At 40.4% G+C, this 21788-nt stretch overlaps 1 protein-coding gene across 1 annotated transcript in view; it reads right to left on the reverse strand.

Moving 5' to 3' along the window:
- Positions 1 to 21788, reverse strand: part of PRKG2 (protein kinase cGMP-dependent 2) — a 144822-nt gene that overhangs the window by 28336 nt on the left and 94698 nt on the right. The window contains exons 7-14 of the mRNA XM_077274603.1: positions 19895 to 19989; positions 19025 to 19093; positions 16773 to 16871; positions 15621 to 15771; positions 12526 to 12662; positions 12080 to 12169; positions 11171 to 11312; positions 156 to 319 (exon numbers count right to left, since the gene is read on the reverse strand). Coding sequence (XP_077130718.1) covers positions 156 to 319; positions 11171 to 11312; positions 12080 to 12169; positions 12526 to 12662; positions 15621 to 15771; positions 16773 to 16871; positions 19025 to 19093; positions 19895 to 19989 — 947 coding nt within the window. The remainder of the gene's footprint in view (positions 1 to 155; positions 320 to 11170; positions 11313 to 12079; positions 12170 to 12525; positions 12663 to 15620; positions 15772 to 16772; positions 16872 to 19024; positions 19094 to 19894; positions 19990 to 21788) is intronic.

Raw genomic sequence — 21788 nt, forward strand, 5'->3', positions numbered from 1 at the left:
ATAAAAATACAGTTAAAAATGACCCGTCACTAGGCCACCATCACCGTAACAGCAAAAAGCGGCAAATAAATCCAATAAAACACAATAAGTTTCACAACTGGTACCTGGTATAGGTATTTAGCAATGTCAAAATATAAAAATTAAAAATAACGTACCTTCCTGTGAGCAATTCATAAAGTAGTATTCCAAGGGACCAGAAATCCACACTAAAGCTGTGACCTTTGTTTAAAATTACTTCTGGAGCCACGTATTCTGGTGTTCCACAAAATGTCCATGTTTTTTGTCCAGGAAATATTTTCTTTGCAAATCCAAAATCAACCTAAAACATATAATACATTACTAACTGTTTGGAACTACTAAAGTGCTCTTTTACTAGAAATCCCATAGACTTTGAAGCTGTGTTGAGGTTCTTACTCAGAAACTAAGGACTCAGTTTGACTCACGAGTCCTTATAGTAGAATTGTGTTGTGACTCAGGATGCAAATTACTCAAATTGTTCAGTTAGCCCTTTATAGATGCATCTATTTTGGTCCATAGAATATGTGGCCATGTAGATCTTGAAAATAAAAGGTATTGGACACCTGTTTGACCCCAAAGTACTGCTCCAGTGCTGAGAAATGCTACTCTGAAGGCATATGTTAATGAGGTTGGAGATGCATCGGGACAGACTGATGAACAGTAAGTATACTGGTCTTTTTTATTACTCCCCATCAGCACCACTTTTGTCTCTGTGATTGACAGCTCAGTTCTCTGACAGCCAAACGGCTCATGCAGCAGATGGCAGAGCTGTGAATCAAGGACAGGAGGTGCTGTAGGAAGAGGGTGGGGAGTGATAAAGACTGATGCTCTTGGTCTGCCTCCAATGTACTGACAGCCTCATTAGCACACACATTAAGTACAGAATTTCTCAGCACTGACATAGTATTTTGAGGCTATATAGGTATCCGTTACCTTATATTTTTAAGACTTTCCATGTATTCTATTGGATCCTGGAGGCCTACATTTGATGACAGATTCCCCAACAGACACAGCTTTTTTCTTGTTTTTTGATCACTAGAGTCTTAGGCTTCTAACTTTTTTAATTTTTTTCCATCAGCTTAGCCATATGAAGGATTGTTTCTGAAGGGAGAGGTTATGTATTTTTATGGTACCATATGGTTCTATGGTCTTCAGTCGCACACCCTTTCCATGATGGAAAGACACAATTTGACTTTAATACTATCTACGGTCAATGCATTCTGCAAACCCACAGAAAGAATATAAGAGAAACATGGAGGTAAAGCAATTATGCTATGAAGGTATGGTTCACATACATGTAATACTTTTAGGCATTAATTAGACCCGTCAGCTGACATAACCATCCCCTTGGCACAACCATCCCCTTGTCTAAGGGCCTAGATGTCTTTACTGTTGACCACAACATCTAAGGGGTTAAAGAGTTATTCCACTGCTGCTCACTTTCAATTCATGTCTACAGAAGCCTGCAAGACTGAGGCACGTTCAGCAGGTATCTGGCACCTGTTCAAATCAGACACTTGTCAGGTTGCGAGCACAATCGGCAAGCATTGTGCACCTACCCTGTAGACTAGACCAAATGGAGGATACCTGTGCACATCCCAGAAACAAGTGCTGCAGGAATAACCATTTATCTCCTTCACAATATATGACGTATATTTATGTCAATGTCCCTGACTTTGATGCCGGGCTCTGTGTCGGGGGCCCCATGTAATCCGCTGTCATATGCCTTTAACAGCCGCGGGTGGAGCTGTTAACCTGTTAAATCGTGCTGTCAATCTCTGTCAACCCCTTCAGTGAATACCGTAAAAGAAAATGCGGTTAAAAAGGTGAATGTAAATACAAATGGTATCTCTGAAAACGTCATCTTGTCCCGCAAAAAACAAGCCGTCATACATCTCCATCAGTGAAAAAATAAAACAGTTATAGCTCTCAAAATACAGCAATTCAAAAATAACTATACAGATACTATCCTCCATTGGAGGTTCACAGCTTGAGCTGCATTGGACCACTTATTAATTTAATTTACCTCATTCACTGCTTTCCTGGCACTCCCCAATGCCCGCTACTTTCATTGATTTTTACTAAACATTGCAGTAAGGCTTGGCACACATTTATCCGGCGCTGAGCGCTTACACCGGGGATTCCTTGTAATTCTCTGAAATACGTGACTGAGATAGAACCCCTGGTGGAAGATTCCCTATGAAGAGGCAGATGGAGGCACTGTGGATGCCGCCTGACCTATGATCCGGCAGTGTCTGTCTTTTTACGTGTGCTTAAAAGCATAGTCTGCCACAGTTTTGTGCACTTCTGAAAAGAAGGAAACCACTGATCAGAGGCCAGACCGAGTCCAGAGGAACTCTGCTGCCTCATTATATTGAGTGGATTCCTCTGGGATTTCCACAAAAATAGCAAGTCCTCACTCAAGTCCGTCACCTGTCAATGGAAATATAGGGGGCTGTTGTGATCCGCTTTTTGGGCTCCCCTAGTGGTGGCTGGTGGTACTGGAGACTTGTGTGTTCTTTTCTGCCTCAGCTCACCTGCTTCCATCAGTTTTGGGAGTTCCCTATTTAGCCTTGCTCTCCAGTCACTTCCTTGCCGGTCATCATTGTAACCTGAGTCTTTCAGTTGCATGTTCCTGCTACCAGTCTGCTGATCAGCTAAGTGGACTCTTGTCCTTTTTGTTTTGTATTTTTTGTCCAGTTTACAGTTTGTCATTTCCTGTTACTGGAAGCTCTTGTGGACTGAAATTGCCACTCCTGTGTCATGAGTTGACACAGGAGTCTTAAAGTAATTTCAGGATGGGTTTTTGAAAGGGTTTTTCAGCTGACCGTGAAGTCCTCTTTTGTATCCTTCCGCTATCTAATAAGTGGACCTCGCTTTGCTAAATCTACCTTCATACTGTGTATGTCTTTTCCTCTGAACTCACCGTTAATATATGTGGGGGCTACTATCATCTTTGGGGAATTTCACTAGAGGTAAGCCAGGTCTGTTCCTTCCTCTTCCAGGCGTAGTTAGTTCTCCGGCTGGCGCATGGCATCTAGGCAGCCGTAGGAATGCTTCCTGGCTACTGTTAGTTGTGTGGTAGATTTAGGTCACGGTCAGCTTGAGTTTCCATCACCCGAGGGCTAGTCTGTTATTTTGTGTTTCTGATGTTCCCATGCCATTGGGGAATCACGACAGTATGACCGGACACTGTTAAAGTAATTGGCAGAAGAAAGGAGAGTAAAAGAAGTCTGTAGATTTTTTTTTTTTTTTCCTCTCATGTTTGCTACTTAGTTGGCTCAGTGGTATTTCTGCTCTATTTACAGCCTTGCCTTTCTCTCCTTCTAATCCTTGAATGGCTCTGATCTCTCCGGTTTAAGGATGGACTCTCAGAGTTTGGCTGCAGGTTTAAATAATCTTGCTACGAAGGTTCAGAATTTACAAGATTATGTTATACGTACTCCTATTTCTGAACCTAAGATTCCTACACCAGAGGTATTTTCCGGAGATAGATCTCGGTTTCTGAATTTCAAATGTAATTGTAAATTATTCCTTTCTCTCAGACCTCACTCCTCTGGAGATCCTGTTCAGCAGGTTAAGATTGTGATTTCTTTGCTGCGAGGTGACCCTCAAAATTGGGCATTTTCATTGACACCAGGGGATCCTGCGTTGCTCAATGTGGATGCGTTTTTTCTGGCTTTAGGGTTGCTGTATGAGGAACCTAATTTGGAGATTCAAGCTGAAAAAGCTTTAATAGCCCTGTCTCAAGGGCAAGATGAAGCTGAGATATACTGCCAAAAATTTCGTAAATGGTCTGTGCTTACTCAGTGGAATGAGTGTGCCCTAGCGGCAATTTTCAGAGAAGGCCTTTCTGATGCCGTTAAGGATGTCATGGTGGGGTTTCCTACGCCCACAGGTCTGAATGAGTCCATCACAATGGCGATTCAGATTGATCGGCGTTTGCGGGAGCGCAAACCCGTGCACCATTTGGCGGTATCTTCTGAAGGGACGCCAGAGAAAATGCAATGTGACAGAATTCTGTCAAGAAGCGAGCGGCAGAATTATAGGCGCAAAAATGGCTTGTGCTTCTACTGTGGTGATTCCGCGCATGTTATATCAGCATGCTCTAAACGTACTAGGAAGGTTGACAAGTCTGTTTCTATTGGCACTTTACAGTCTAAATTTCTTCTGTCTGTAACTCTGATTTGTTCATTATCAGTTATTACCGTGGATGCCTATGTGGACTCTGGCGCCACTCTGAGTCTCATGGATTGGTCCTTCGCCAGGCGCTGTGGGTTTGATTTGGAGCCTCTGGAAGTTCCTATACCTCTGAAGGGTATTGATTCTACACCTCTGGCTTGTAATAGACCACAGTTCTGGACGCAAGTGACTATGCGTATGACTCCAGACCATCAGGAGATGATTCGCTTCCTCGTGTTGCATAATTTACATGATGTGTTAGTGCTTGGATTACCATGGTTGCAATCTCATAACCCAGTACTGGACTGGAAAACTATGTCTGTGTTAAGCTGGGGATGTCGGGGGGCTCATGGGGACATACCTTTGGTTTCTATCTCGTCATCTATTCCCTCTGAGGTTCCGGCATTTTTGTCAGATTTTGGGGATATTTTTGAAGAGCCTAAAATTGGTTCTCTCCCTCCCCACAGAGAGTGTGATTGCGCCATAGATCTGATTCCAGGCAGTAAATTTCCAAAGGGTCGTTTGTTTAACCTATCTGTACCTGAGCATGCTGCCATGCGAGAGTATGTTAAGGAGTCCCTGGAAAAGGGACATATTCGTCCTTCTTCATCACCTTTAGGAGCTGGGTTTTTCTTTGTCTCTAAAAAGGATGGCTCGCTGAGGCCTTGTATTGATTATCGACTCCTGAATAAAATTACTGTCAAATATCAGTATCCGTTGCCGCTGCTTACTGATTTGTTTGCTCGCATAAGGGGGGCTAAGTGGTTCTCCAAGATTGATCTCCGTGGGGCGTATAATTTGGTGCGAATTAAGCAAGGGGATGAGTGGAAAACCGCATTTAATACGCCTGAGGGCCACTTTGAGTATTTAGTAATGCCTTTCGGCCTTTCTAATGCACCTTCAGTTTTTCAGTCCTTTATGCATGATATTTTCCGTGAATATCTGGATAAATTTATGATTGTGTATTTGGACGATATTTTGATTTTTTCTGAGGACTGGGAGTCTCATGTTCAGCAGGTCAGGAGGGTTTTTCAGGTCTTGCGGGAGAATTCTCTGTGTGTAAAGGGTTCTAAGTGTGTTTTTGGGGTTCAAAAGATTTCCTTTTTGGGGTACATTTTTTCCCCTTCTTCTGTTGAGATGGACCCTGTCAAGGTTCGGGCTATTTGTGACTGGACGCAGCCTACTTCTCTAAAGGGTCTGACTCTTCAGAAGTTCTTGGGCTTTGCTAATTTTTATCGACGATTTATAACTGTTTTTTCTGGTGTTGCTAAGCCTCTTACGGATTTGACTAAGAAGGGTGCTGATGTTGCCAATTGGTCCTCTGCCGCTGTGGAGGCCTTTCGGGAACTTAAGCGCCGCTTTTCGTCTGCCCCTGTGTTGCGCCAGCCTGATGTCTCTCTCCCCTTTCAGGTTGAGGTCGATGCTTCCGAGATCGGAGCGGGGGCGGTTTTGTCGCAGAAAAGTTCCGATTGCTCAGTGATGAGACCTTGTGCGTTCTTTTCTCGAAAATTTTCTGCCGCCGAAAGAAATTATGATGTCGGTAATCGGGAGCTTTTGGCCATGAAGTGGGCATTTGAGGAGTGGCGTCATTGGCTTGAGGGTGCTAGACATCAGGTGGTGGTTTTGACTGATCACAAGAATCTGATTTATCTTGAGTCTGCCAGGCGCCTGAATCCTAGACAGGCGCGCTGGTCGTTGTTTTTCTCTCGGTTTAATTTTGTGGTCTCATATCTACCAGGTTCTAAGAATGTGAAGGCAGATGCCCTTTCTAGGAGTTTTGAGCCTGATTCCCCTGGTGATTCAGAACCTACAGGTATCCTTAAGGATGGGGTGATATTATCCGCTATTTCCCCAGATCTGCGACGTGCTTTGCAAGAGTTTCAGGCGGATAGACCTGATCGCTGTCCACCTGGTAGACTGTTTGTTCCTGATGATTAGACCAGTAGAGTCATCTCGGAGGTTCATTCTTCTACGCTGGCGGGTCATCCTGGAATTTTTGGTACCAGGGATTTGGTGGCTAGATCCTTCTGGTGGCCATCTCTGTCTCGAGATGTGCTTGTTTTTGTGCAGTCTTGTGATGTGTGTGCTCGGGCCAAGCCTTGTTGTTCTAGGGCTAGCGGGTTGTTGTTGCCCTTGCCTATTCCAAAGAGGCCTTGGACGCACATCTCGATGGACTTTATTTCTGATCTTCCTGTCTCTCAGAGGATGTCTGTTATCTGGGTGGTGTGTGACCGTTTTTCTAAGATGGTTCATTTGGTGCCATTGCCGAAGTTGCCTTCCTCGTCTGAGTTGGTTCCTTTGTTTTTTCAAAATGTGGTTCGCTTGCATGGTATTCCTGAAAATATCGTTTCTGATAGGGGTACCCAGTTCGTTTCTAGATTTTGGCGGGCATTCTGTGCCAGGTTGGGTATTGATTTGTCTTTTTCGTCTGCCTTCCATCCTCAGACTAATGGCCAGACGGAGCGAACTAATCAGACTTTGGAGACGTATTTGAGGTGTTTTGTGTCTGCGGATCAGGATGATTGGGTTGCCTTTTTGCCGTTGGCAGAGTTTGCTCTTAATAATCGGGCTAGTTCGGCCACTTTGGTTTCCCCTTTCTTTTGCAATTCGGGGTTTCATCCCCGTTTTTCTTCTGGTCAGGCGGAGTCTTTGGATTGTCCTGGAGTAGATGCTGTGGTGGATCGGTTGTATCGGATTTGGGAACAAGTGGTGGACAATTTGAATTTGTCCCAGGAGAGGACTCAGCGGTTTGCTAACCGCCAGCGTCGGGTTGGTCCTCGCCTTCGTGTTGGGGACTTGGTGTGGTTGTCTTCCCGTTTTGTCCCAATGAGGGTTTCTTCTCCTAAATTTAAGCCTCGGTTCATCGGTCCCTATAGGATTTTGGAGATTATTAACCCTGTTTCCTTTCGTTTGGACCTCCCGGCATCTTTCGCTATCCATAATGTGTTCCATCGGTCGTTGCGGAGATACGAGGTGCCGGTGGTTCCTTCTGCTGAGCCTCCTGCTCCTGTGCTGGTTGAGGGTGAATTGGAGTACGTTATAGAGAAGATCTTGGACTCCCGTATTTCCAGGCGGAGACTCCAGTATCTGGTTAAATGGAAGGGCTATGGTCAGGAAGATAATTCTTGGGTAACTGCCTCTGATGTTCATGCCTCGGATTTGGTTCGTGCCTTTCATAGGGCTCATCCAGGTCGCCCTGGCGGTTTTTGTGAGGGTTCGGTGCCCCCTCCTTAAGGGGGGGTACTGTTGTGATCCGCTTTTTGGGCTCCCCTAGTGGTGGCTGGTGGTACTGGAGACTTGTGTGTTCTTTTCTGCCTCAGCTCACCTGCTTCCATCAGTTTTGGGAGTTTCCTATTTAGCCTTGCTCTCCAGTCACTTCCTTGCCGGTCATCATTGTAACCTGAGTCTTTCAGTTGCATGTTCCTGCTACCAGTCTGCTGATCAGCTAAGTGGACTCTTGTCCTTTTTGTTTTGTATTTTTTGTCCAGTTTACAGTTTGTCATTTCCTGTTACTGGAAGCTCTTGTGGACTGAAATTGCCACTCCTGTTTCATGAGTTGACACAGGAGTCTTAAAGTAATTTCAGGATGGGTTTTTGAAAGGGTTTTTCAGCTGACCGTGAAGTCCTCTTTTGTATCCTTCCGCTATCTAATAAGTGGACCTCGCTTTGCTAAATCTACCTTCATACTGTGTATGTCTTTTCCTCTGAACTCACCGTTAATATATGTGGGGGCTACTATCATCTTTGGGGAATTTCACTAGAGGTAAGCCAGGTCTGTTCCTTCCTCTTCCAGGTGTAGTTAGTTCTCCGGCTGGCGCATGGCATCTAGGCAGCCGTAGGAATGCTTCCTGGCTACTGTTAGTTGTGTGGTAGATTTAGGTCACGGTCAGCTTGAGTTTCCATCACCCGAGGGCTAGTCTGTTATTTTGTGTTTCTGATGTTCCCATGCCATTGGGGAATCACGACAGGGGGCTTCCATGTTACTGGTAGCACAAAGGATCTGGAAAAGCGCTATGGCTCCTGGTACCCCAAAAAAAGTCTAGCAAAATCTGCACTCCCAAATCCAAATGCTCACCTCCCTTCTGAGCCCCACAGTGTGCCTACACCACAACAACCACATTTAGTGTTCACATGTTTGGCATTTCTGCAGCTATAACAATCTGCCTAATTTACAGGTGCGTGGCTCCAGAAGCATGAGCTGGGTACCACAACGTACTGGTCACTACAGCGTACTGGTCAAAACAAATGGGGTATAATTTCCAAAATAGGGGCAGTTTAGGTGGGATTCTGCTCTTTTAGCACTTGGGGCCTCTGTGTATGGAGTCGACAAACTATTCTAGGAAAATCTGTGCTCCAGGAGGTAAATAGAGCTCTGTCCCACCTGTCTCTCCGTATAGCAGACATATATGAGGTATTTCTACATTCAGCAGAAATCGTAGGCGAAACAGCCTATGCACAAGCTGACCTGTAGAAGCGCTAAGCACAGCGCGAAACAGCTGTCGTCTCTCGCCTGCTCGCACGAGCTTCGGCTCCCTCTCTTCCCCGGCCATGTGTTTTAACTGGATCGTGTTGCAATAAAGGACTAAAAACGTGAAGATTGGTGAGTGCCCTCATTTCCTCTCTTTTTTTGCTACACAATTATGGATACATTTTTCATTGAGGTGCACCACCAAGTCACGGCTGTATGGTTTGACCGTCTAAAGTCTGCACAGCGCACCTTGACTAGAGTCTATGAGAAGTTGTAAAGACAGATACAGTGCCGCTCTTTCTGTTTTTTCTTTTGATTTTGGGCACTCAAGAGAATATTTTACAAGAAATTAAGATGCATTTTTTTCCTATTAGCCCTTAGAAAAATTAAAAACTCGGGGCTAAAATAACATTTTAAAATTGTAATTATTCTTTCTTCATTGCCCAATAGTATATATGATCAATATGATCAATATGATCACTGCACCCCTAGATTACTTAATTGGGGAGTCTAGCATGTAAAATGAGGTCACATATAGGGGGGTTCTTCAGTTCTGACACCTCAAGGGCTCTGCAAATGTGACATGGCACCCTCAAACCATTCCAGCAAATCTTCCCTCCTGAGCTTTACATTGTACATTCAAAAGAAGTTTTCAACCACACATAGGATATTGTTGTACTCAGGAAAAATTGCAAATTTATGGTCTATTTTGTACTGCTATCCTTGAGGATATGATACAATTTGGGGCTTAAAAACAGTTTTGTGGAAAAAAAATTTTCATTTTCAAAGATCAACTTTCTTAAATTGTGTGAAGAACCTGGGGTTAAAGATGCTCACCACACATCTAGATAAATTCCATGAGGAGTCTAGTTTCTAAAATCGGGTCAATTGTGGGGGATTTCTACTGTTTACGCATACCAGGGGCTCTACAAACATGACATAACACTCACACACAATTCCATCAAATTTTGCTTTCCAAAACACCACTCCTTCCCTTCTGAGCCCTGTCATGTGCCCAAATTGTAGTTTTCCCCCACATGTAGGGTATCTGCGTATTCAGGAGAAATTGCACAACAAATCTTATGGTGCAATTTCTCCTGCTACCCTGGGGTCCATTTTTCCCCGTTACCCTTGTGAATATAAAAAAAATTGGGGTCTAAAATGACATTTTTGTGAAAAAAAATTAAATGCTCATTTTTTCCTTCCACGTTCCAAAAATTCCTATGAAGCACCCAAAGTTTTTAGAAATGCACCAGTTTTTAGAATAGTGTCACTTTTGGGTATTTTCTCTCATATACACTCCTCCAAATCAATTGAAATGTGATGTGGTCCTTCAAAAAAATGGTTTTGTAAATATTGTTTAAAACATGAGATATCGCTGGTCAATTTTAACTCTTAAAATTTCCTAATAAAAAAAATTATGTTTCAAAAATTGTGTAAAGTTCACATGTGGGAAATATTATTTATTAACTATTTTGTGTGACATAACTCTCTGATTTAAGGGCATGCAAACTAGAAATTAGAAAACTGCTAAATTTTCACCAAATTTTAATTCTTTTCACAAACAAACGCAAGCCACATCAAAGAAGTTTTACCACTGTCATGAAGCACAATATGTCACAAAAAAAGAGTCTCCAAATCAGAGGGATCTGTTGAAGCATTTCAGAGTTAGTACCTCACAAAGTTACTTTGGTCAGAATTCTAAAATTCGGCCTGGTCATGAAGGCGCAAACAGGCTTGTACAGTAAAAGGATTAAACAAAGTAAAAAGCGGGAAAAAAAAGTTTACAAAAACATGAAAAAAATAAAAAAAATAATAAAAAGTAAAAATTACCCCCTTTTGCCGCATTGAAAATAAAACAAAAAATTACACTTTTTTTCATACAAATTTTTGCATTTTTTTACTCATTATATAAAGCATATTCTATACATGTTTGGTATCTGAATACTCGTACTGACCAGGAGAATTATATTGCCAGGTCAGTTTTACTATATAATTAACACGGTTGCCCATTGTGGTGTACATGTTGCCCATTGTGGTGTACATGTTGCCCTTTGTGAGGCAAATGTTTCCCATTGTCAGTTACATGTTGCTCATTGTGAGGTACATGTTGCCCTCTGGGAGGTACATGTTGCTCATTGTGAGGTACATGTTGCCCTCTTGGAGGTACATGTTGCTCATTGTGAGGTACATGTTGCCCTTTGTGAGGTACATGTTGCTCATTGTGAGGTACATGTTTTCCTTCGTGAGGTACATGTTGCAAGCACCGTAAATGTGAGTTGTCCATGGGGTAAAAAGTGTTGTATCAGATAAAGTGTCTGTCCTGACATTGTCTGGTAACAGTGCTCAACCCTATTCAAGTGAAGGTCATAGATAAGAATCACACAGTTTATGAGAAAAAAGACATGCTGTGATATAGACCCGCCAAAACACTGCCACTATGGGTGTGTAGATTTACAGCTCTATAACGATTCAACATCACTTTTTGCATTGCACACCTACCAGTTTGACATAGCCTTCAGTGTCTAGTAGTAAGTTCTCTGGCTTTAAATCCCGATACATAACACCGATCTGATGCAGATACTCAAATGCTTCAGCTACACATCCAATGCAGAATCTAGCAGTTGTCTCATCAAAACTGCCTCTGGGATAAAAAGAAGTTGACATCTTCCTTTTGAGTATAAAATGTTTTCAATTTCCGGCATCATTTTGGCATTACACATGTGCCACATGACAGTGTTTACAAAGTCAGTAAAAGGCGGATTCTTTAGGAGTGCTGGATAGGTAGCCCTAGTGAGGGGAGGGCGCACAGTCCCCCTGCAGCTCCAGCCGAACACCCCTGAAGGAGGACAGAAACAGGAAAAGGGTGAAACTCGGTCAAAGGAGCACCGAAAGGAAACTCTGACACCAGAATGGGGTTTAAGCCACAACGCGTTTCAGCTGAAGTACCGTCTTCATCAGGTGGACACCTGATGAAGACAGTACTTCCGTTGAAAGACGTTGTGGCTTAAACTCCATTCTGGTGTCAGAGTTTCCTTTTGGCACTCCTTTGACTGAGTTTCACCCTTTTCCTCACATGACAGTGTTTAAGCATATTGATTTTCAGTGCCCACATTGTGATTATGCCAAATGTAATTTTCGACCAGATCCTAGAATTCATTCACTCGTCCAAATTCACTTAATTAAAAAATATCAGGTCCCTTTGATCAATGTGGCTGGGTTGGTTACTACCCAGGCTTTATGGTACCAGAGGCACAGATTTTGGTAGAATTTAATCCATGAATATGACTACTTTGCCACTTTGAGCTAATAAAATCTGAATAAAATATTTCATAAAAGTAGTCCTTATATGATATATTGTCAATATTGATGCAATAAGGTCAATTAAAAGGCAATTACAGAAACTTTTACCTGTCTCTTAAGATGCTCCACAGTTCTCCTCCCAGACATGCTTCAAGCAACATGTACACATATTTTGTGTCTTTAAAAGTGCGGTATAACCTGAAAAAAGTTTGTACTCATCAACAATATAAAAAATGTTAAATACAAAGCACATTGTGATATCACTGCATGAGATACAATCTGCTAAAAGTACATTATTTCTGCTGTCCTTATGATGGACAATGGAAAACAATGAAAGCATGCTTTGTGTGTGAATTTTGGCAGGAATTCTACACTCCTGTCTCCTAAGCTGGGACCTTTGAGCGATGGGTGGGCGTCTCAGGACCTGGACCCACCCCAATATAGGTAATTGCAACATCTAAAAAACTGCTGAATGTTTAGTTACCTTTTATGTCATGTAACGCATACTGTAAAAAGACTAATCTATATACACTGTTTTGCTATATCATACTTACTTTACTATGAACGGAGAACATGCTTCTTGTAAAATGTTCTTTTCCGAGTGTATGTGTTCTTGTTGCCTATTATCCACAATGTGTTTCTTCTTAATGCATTTTATAGCAAACGCTATGGTGTAATTTTTCACTTTAACCTACCCAGAAAAAACACCAGTTGTTTGTTTAGTCTAAAAATGTTTTAGAATCGTATCTAAATATATGTAAAATACAGTATATATGTTTATACTCAATTACCACTTTTTTCTAGAGACACTTGTAATTTTACAATTAGAGCTTCCCTGTATGGAAATCAGGCATATCACCTCAGATGTCAGCATGAAATTAGGTGAGCAAGTTTTTCATTGATCATCTTCAAGGCCAATCTGCATTGGAATGAAGAAATAGAGCGATTTGAGTGGCTTCGAACAAGGTTTGGTCATTGCTGCAAGAGTAACCAGGTCAAGTATTATAAAATTGTGGCGTTTTCTTAAGAATAAAAGATTTGTGTGGGTAATGTTTTCTTGACACACACAGGGTCCTTCAATACAACTGGATGGACATTTGGAGTAAACATAAACATAGTAAATAACGAAGTTCATCCATGCATGGCACCGTATGGCAGAAGTACACTCTCAACAGGACAGTGCATCATACGACAAGGATAGTCATGGATTGGTTCCAGAAACATGACCTTGACTTTTCCTTGCTTCCCTGGCCTTCACAGTCCCCAGATCTTAACCCTATAGAGCATCTGTGGGCTAAGGTAAAATTGGCCATTCAGAGGTTGTCATTAACTCTATTAAATTGGAGGCAACTGTGAGAAGCTATAGCAGAAGCATAGCAGAACTATGCCACTACCTAGTGAAATCTGGGCTATATTGAACTGCTGTGATTATGAAGGTCAAATAAGTTTCAATGAAATGACATGGGTGTCTCTATTAAGGAGGCCATTCCGTGTACACACATAAAGCATATGCAGTGGGGAAAAAGTATTTAGTCAGCCACCAACTGTGCAAGTTCTCCCACTTAAAAAGATGAGAGAGGCCGGTAATTGACATCATATGTAGACCACAACTATGAGAGTCAAAATGAGAAAACAAATCCAGAAAATCACCTTGTCTGATTTGGCAAAAAATTTTTTTTGCAAATTATGGTGGAAAATAAGTATTTGGTCACCAAAAAACATGCAAGATTTCTGGCTCTCACATACCTGTAACTTCTTCTTTAAGAGGCTCCTCTCATTACCTGTAGTAATGGCACCTATTTGAACTTGTTATCAGTGTAAAAGACACCTGTCCACAACCTCAAACAGTCACACTTCAAACTCCACTATGGTGAAGACCAAATAGCTGTTGAAGGATATCAGTAACAAAATTGTAGCCCTGCACCAGGCTAGGAAGACTGAATCTGCAATAGGCAAGCAACTTGGTGTGATGAAATCAACTGTGGGAGCAATAATAAGAAAATCGAAGACATACAAGACTACTGATAATCTCCCTCGATCTGGGGTTCCACACAAGATCTCACCCCATGGGGTCAAAATGATCACAAAAATGGTGAGCAAAAATCCCAGAACCACACGGGGGGACCTAGTGAATGACCTACATAGAGCTGGGACCACCATAACAAAGGCTACCATCAGTAACACACTACGCCACCAGGAACTCAGATCCTGCAGTACCAGACATGTCCCCCTGCTTAAGCCAGTACATGTCCAAGCCCATCTGAAGTTTGCTAGAGAGTGTTAGGATTATCCAGAAGAGTATATGGTCTGATGAATCCAAAATAGAACTGTTTGGTAGAAACAAAGCTTGTCGTGTTTGGAGGAGTCTGAATGCTGAGTTGCATCCAAAGACCACCATACCTACTGTGAAGCATGGGGGTGGCAAAATCATGATTTGGGGCTGATTCTCTGCAAAGGGACCAGGACGACTGATCCCTGTACATGAAAGAATGAATGCGGCCATGTATTGTGAGATTTTGAGTGCAAACCTCCTTCTATCAGCAAGGGCATTGAAGATGAAATGTGGATGGGTCCTTCAGCATGACAATGATCCAAAGCACACTGCCAGGACAATGAAGGAGTGGCTTCGTAAGAAGTATATGAAGGCCCTGGAGTTGCCTAGCCAGTCTCCAGATCTCAACCCCATAGAAAACCTTTGGAGGGAGTTGAAAGTCCGAATTACCCAGCGACAGGCCCAAAACATCACTGCTCTAGAGGATATCTGCATAGAGGAATGGGCCAACATACCACCAACAGTGTGCGCCAACCTTGTGAAGACTTACAGAAAATGTTTGACCACTGTCATTGCTAAAAACGGATATATAACAAAATATTGAGAGGAACTTTTGTTAATGACCAAATACTTATTTTCCACCATAATTTGCAAAATAAATCTTGCCAAATCAGATAAGGTGATTTTCTGGATTTCTTTTCTCATTTTGACTCTCATAGTTGCGGTCTACCTGTGATGTTAATGACAGGCCTTGATCATCTTTTTAAGTGGGAGAACTTGCACAATTGGTGGCTGACTAAATACTTTTTTTCCCCACTGTATATTCTTACGGATACACGACAAATGTCTTCTCCTAAGCTGTTCTCGATCATGAACTGTTTTTCTAGACACTTTTCAGATTTGTCAAAAAAAAAGTGCAAAATGTACCTATGACACACAACACATTTGGTGCACACCAGTTATATTACTCTATATGTGATACAGGGGCATTTGGAGAGTGGTTTATAGGGAACCTGTCAGGTCTGATAAAGTTATTAGCATGCAGATGTAGGGTTCATCTTCAGGTTAATAACGTTATGAAGGTGCCAGACCCCAGTAATAAAAGTACAGCACTGGGATCAAATGAATTTTATTCTATTGTAAGACGTTGGCCATGGAAACATCACTGATCACCTTGTTGCCTCCATATAGGATTCAGATACAGAGCATACTGGTGCAGTACTGAGCAGTCACATCTGAAATATTGGGTTTTAAGTTATGAGAAAACTACACAGAATAATTTCTGACTTACATTGCAATATATTATAATACATAGTTTATATTCATATTTCCATGCTCACTTTATGCAGTAAATCAATTGTCAGTAAAATCCCTTACAAGTTCCACTCTCCCGAACCCACCAACACCCAGTGTGGTGATAATCTCTAGGTCATGGAAAGGTGAACAAGGGGAAAATTTGGAAACTGTTTCCATCATCTGAATCATTTCCGGTGACACCATCTTGTCAAGCTGTCTTTCTGTAATTTTCCTAAAGAAAGTGAAATCACATAGTTAAACATGTTTTTCTATTTACAGCTATTACACAAGACCTGTTATATTGTGAAGACAGGTTTCCTACACTTCTGTAGTAGGACAGAGGAATTAGGAATACATGTTGTAATTAAAAATATAAATGTAGTTTCTAAACATCCATTTGTAGCGTTAGCTGTTTTATACAGATGAGATAACCTGACAGTGAAGTTGTGTCTAATCTACCCCGCAAGTGACCAACATCTCTTTTGTTACTGACATTGAATCATAGGAAGAAATTATTTTACATGCCTTTTCTTCATTTCAGCATGGTTATCAATGGACGTAGTATATATGTAGGCAATACAATCTCCAAAAAAGGAAATTTAATAAAAATGATCACTGCCCATCCATGTAATTATTATTTATTGTCACAATGTATCTAAAGTGAGAAAGTCAAGGAAATCTTTGCAAATAGTCTAAATTATAATGATTAAGGAATTTAACCTGTAGTTTTTTAAACCTGGAGAATCTTTTCATTCTTTTTTTTCCACTGGCGTTTTTTTAAGCATTTTTCCATCACTTTTTGAATATGTTTTTTACAGTCCTTTATCGGACTTTTTTGTTAATTCCATCAACCAATAAAGAAGACGTGCATGTTTTTTAGATTCACTGACAAAGGGTAAAACTAACCTTTATTCAATCCAATTTCAACTATACCCCCAGTTCACCGCTGATGGTTATTCATAAGGCGACTAATAGAAAACATAAACCTCATGTATCAGTGTATAGGGTGAGGTGAGAGTACACACTCACTCTCAAAGCCTCTCGTCTCTACGTGTTTCGTTATCAATATATTTTCTAGAATACACAAGAGATTTCTTAAAGTGGAAATAATAGAAACCATCCAAATAGAACTTTTTACTTATCATCATCATTACTTATCATTTGCTCTATGAAGTTGTATTATGTATGAATATATTACTTTAATGGAAAAAAAAATTGTCAAAAGGAGCTTACTTGGCATGCCTTCTATGATCATCCAGTGTCAGGTTGGCCACATAGCCTTCAAGGTAATTTTGAAGTTCTTCATAAGTTCCAACAGTCTGATTAAAAGTCCTTAAGCAAAAAGTGACAATATATCAATGTAAGGATAGTCTGAATTTGTTCATGTAAGTATAACATTTACTTTGAGTTCTTGTAAGTTTACACAATAATCTGAAATATCCACAGTTGAGGACCCTTTTACTATTCAGTTCACATCAAGATGGTTATTCATGGAATGTCATTATAAACTATTGAACTTTGTTTCTTTTTACCCATTTTCTATCATTTCATATTATGTTTGTAGAAATCAGTTCAACTGTATAGTTCACTCTTAGGCAATAAGTATGTCTATATTTCAAATACTAAGGTTGAACAAATGTTTAAAAAACTTATGCCATCTTTAATAATTTAAAAACGGAATTGGAAAAAGCAAAATACAAAGAAATGCTTGTTTGCCTACAGTTTTATGAGTGTAATAGAAAAGAACCAAACTGTTATAGGACTGTCAATTCTCCTAGGCAGCAAAATTTTTCCATACAATGGTTCTCTTGATTAGAGAAGACATTTCGGAAAAAATATAAAAGAAAAAAATATTGCCGTATATACTAGAGTATAAGCCGATTCGAGTATAAGCCGAGGCACCTAATTTTGCCCCGTAAAACTGGGTAAGCTTATTGATTCAAGCATAAGTCGGGTATGCATTGTCCCCTCATCCCTTTCCTGCTATGCATCGCTCCCCGTCACTGTTCTCCTATGCCTGGCTTCTCCCATTGCTGTCCTGCTATGCGTGGCTCCCCCATCCTGTCCTGGTATGCATAGCTCCCCCCATCCTGTCCTGCTATGCGTGCCTTCCTCCCGTCCCATCATTGTATGCATGGCTCCCCTGATCCCATCGTTGTATGCATGGCTCTCCTCGATCCCGTCGTTGTCTGCATGGCTCCCCGATCCCTTCATTGTATGCATGGCTCCCTGTTCCCATCATTGTATGCATGGTTCCCCCCAGTCCCATCATTGTATGCATGGCTCCCCTGATCCCATCGTTGTATGCATGGCTCCCCGGTCCCATCATTGTATGCGTGGCTCCCCCATCCTGTCCTGGTATGCATAGCTCCCCCCATCCTGTCCTGCTATGCGTGCCTTCCTCCCATCCCATCATTGTATGCATGGCTCCCCTGATCCCATCGTTGTATGCATGGCTCTCCCCGATCCCGTCGTTGTATGCATGGCTCCCCGGTCCTGTCATTGTATGCATGGCTCCCTGTTCCCATCATTGTATGCATGGTTCCCCCAGTCCCATCATTGTATGCATGGCTCCTCTGATCCCATCGTTGTATGCTTGGCTCCCCTGGTCCCGTCGTTGTATGCATGGCTCCCCGGTCCCATCATTGTATGCATTGCTCCCCCGTTCCAATATGCATGCTTCCTGTTACAGAAAAAAACAAACATCCTACTCACCCTCCTGCTCCACGCCGTCGCAGCATCTCGTTCCGGCTTCCAGCAGCTCTTCCTGTGCTGAGCGATCACGTGGCACCGCTCATTAAGGTAATAAATATACGTTCCACGCCTATGGGATTGGAGACATGTGCATATTCATTACCTTAATGAGCGGTGCCACGTGATCGTTCAGCACAGGAAGAGCTGCCGGGACCAACGAGATGCTGCGAGGAAGGTGAGTATGATGTCTTCTGGAAGTCGGCAGCTGCTGAATATTCATTTTTCTTTAGCAGCTGCACAGTTACAGCCACAGCCACCAGCTCCTGCCGCTGCTCCGCCGCTCCCCCTCCCCCGCTGGCTTTCTGGACAATGACTCATGTATAAGCCGAGGGGGGCATTTTCAGCACAATAAAATGTGCGGAAAAACTTGGTTTATGCACAAATATATACGGTAAGTGAAATTCTTTTTACAAAATATGCAACTCTGAAAAACATAGGCATTAAGGTCTGAAACTCCTTCTCATGTCATCTGGGGCTTTGAAATAGTCATTTTTATAAGCTTTCATCATTATATAAAATTGGTGGTATGGGTATATAAACTTAAATAAGAACTCTAGGAACCAACACAGTCCGAGCGGCAGTGTAAAGCACTTGGCATTCCCAGTGGACTCCCTGAGACAGATAACCAAAAGGTAGAAACTTGTAAGTAGCAATTTACAATAAATTATTCTCCACTGATTGTAAGAAAAAGAGTAAAGAGTTTAAAACAGAAAACAGTTTGTGCTACTTACTCTCTATCCATGACTAGACACTCAACTTCATTGTCATCTGCGATAATATTTGCTGATCTGACATCATCACTGCATGCAAAATAATTGATTTGATTAGGATTAATGACATAGATTTTGAGATGGATAGATAGATATGGGATAGATAGATAGATAGATAGATAGATAGATAGATAGATATGGGTTAGATAGATGGATAATAGATAGATATAATAAATACTTAGATAATAGATAGATATAATAGATAGAAAATAGATATATAGATAGATAATAAATAGATAGATAGAGACAGATATAATAGATATGTATAATATATAGATAGATAGATACATAGAAGATAGATAGATAGATATGAGATAGGTGATGATGATAGATAGATAGATAGATAGATAGATAGAGGATAGATAAATCTACAGATAGATAGATAGATAGATATGAGATAGATGATGATGATAGATAGATAGATAGATAGATAGATAGATAGATAGATAGATAGAGGATAGATAAATCTACAGATAGATAGATAGATAGATAGATAGATAGATAGATAGATATAATAGATACATAGAAGATAGATGATAGATAGATATGAGATAGATAATGATGATAGATAGATAGATATGAAATAGATGATGATTATAGATAGTTGATGATGATAGACATAAATTATGATAGATATTATGTAAATGATGATTCATAGATGATAGATCGATAGATATGATGATGATGATGATGATGATAGATATAAATATATGATATAAGTTATGATAGATTGATAGAGATAGATACATTATTTCAGTAGGTGTATAGAATGAACATTTTTATATTTCATTAGGCAATGTGATATATAAAGGCAGGCGGTTAATTTCTGACCTGATAAGGGCTTTTTCACCAAAGTACTCCCCCTTTTGTAATGTTTTAATTAGTTGGGGCTCATTGAAGCCTTCTGTGCTTTGTGTGACTTTCACCTAAAATTAATTCACATTTAGAAAAAAAAATATCAGAACTGAAACAGAGAAACAAATGTTTGGAATAATGAAAAACTGTTAGATAGTTTGGGATCCACATGCTGTGAATAAAAAAAATGGGTCTAAAGTAAGATTTTGGTTAAAAAAGTTAAATGTTCATTTTCTCCTTTCACATTCCAATAATTCTTGTAAAGCACAGGATTAATAAACTTGTTGAATGTGATTTTGAACACCTTCAGGGGTGCAGTTTTTAGAATGGTATCACTTTTGGGTATTTTCTGTCACATATAACCCTCACAGTGTCTTCAAATGTGATGTGGTCCCTAAAATAAATGGGTTTGTAAATTTGAAAAATGAGAAATCGCTTGTCAAATTTTAACCGTTATAACTTTCTAACAAGACAAAAACAATGTTTCAAAAATTGTGCTGATGTAAAGGAGACATGTGGGAAATGTTATTTATTAACTATTTTGTGTGTCATAACTCTCTGATTTAAGGGCATAAAAATTAAAAGTTTGAAAATTGCTACATTTTTTAAATTTTTGCCAAATTTCCTTTTTTTCACAAATAAACGCAAGTCATATCGAATACATTTTATAACACTATCATGAAGTACAATATGTCACGGAAAACAATCTCAGAATCAGTAGGATCTGTTGAAGCGTTCCAAATTTAATTTCATAAAGTGACACTGATCAGAATTGTAAAATTTGGCCTGGTCATGAAGGTGAAAACAGGCTTGGGGGCTGAAGGGGTTAATTGTCACATATACAGATATGTTCCTAACAATGCTTCAAATAATAAGTAATAATGTTATTTTTCTTCTTTCATTGCCATATTATGAATCATGGCTTACTGTTTTGCAGCTTTTCATTGTGTGCTCTTTACATTTGTTGCACACCATGTTAACGTTTCATAAATAGAAGTCAAGTCTGCAACATTACATTTAATTGTGTTCAGAATAATCATGGCTGCTAGTGCTGAGCCACATCCAATGTCAATGACTCCACCAAGCATAATATTATTGTACCTGAGCATTTATATTACATTCAATATAAGAACTCCATTTTCACGTGTTTGGACAAATTTTGTTACAATTAACGTTTTGCTGAATTTTGCCAAAGTATATAAAATGGGGGAAGCTTGTTGCATAAATGCTAGCTAAGAAAACACGATCAATGAGACTGAAAATGAAAAACTGTGGGTGGCTTTTTATTAAACCAAATGTCACATCATAAACACTCACATTTCCGTCTACTTCAATTTATATAACATTTATACTATTCAGATTTTTAGTAATGGTATTTTAATTTCATTAATTGTTGGATAACGTTATAATAAAAGGAAAAGGTCAGGATTTTCTCACAATGGCGCAACACATTATTATTTTATGATTACAAACATTTACTCTTAAAATTCAAAAGAAAAAAGAAAGAAAAAAAGAAACCTGGTGGCAGTCTTATAAAGTTTGCAAAAGTAAAGAGGTTGTCTGATATAGACAACCATGTCCCTGAAAATTCCCAGGCCATAAACTAATCGGCACAGGTTTGCTTTCTGGAGCTCCCTACAATCCTCTGTGTAGGAAGTTAAGCTCCAGCTGACCAGTCTTGTAGTATTACATACCAGACATGAATTAGCAAAGTCATAGAAGGTCATAGATGGGATCCTAGGCTATGCTTTATGTTGTACTTGTGCTCTAATGAGAAACTATAGGCAAAATCCATTTAACAGTAATATCTGGGATCTCTTAATTACCATGAAAATATCATGATCTTATACGGGTGGTCCGAAAATAAAAT

This window comes from Ranitomeya variabilis, chromosome 1 (genome assembly GCF_051348905.1).
Source record: "Ranitomeya variabilis isolate aRanVar5 chromosome 1, aRanVar5.hap1, whole genome shotgun sequence".
Classification (NCBI taxonomy): Eukaryota; Metazoa; Chordata; class Amphibia; order Anura; family Dendrobatidae; genus Ranitomeya; species Ranitomeya variabilis.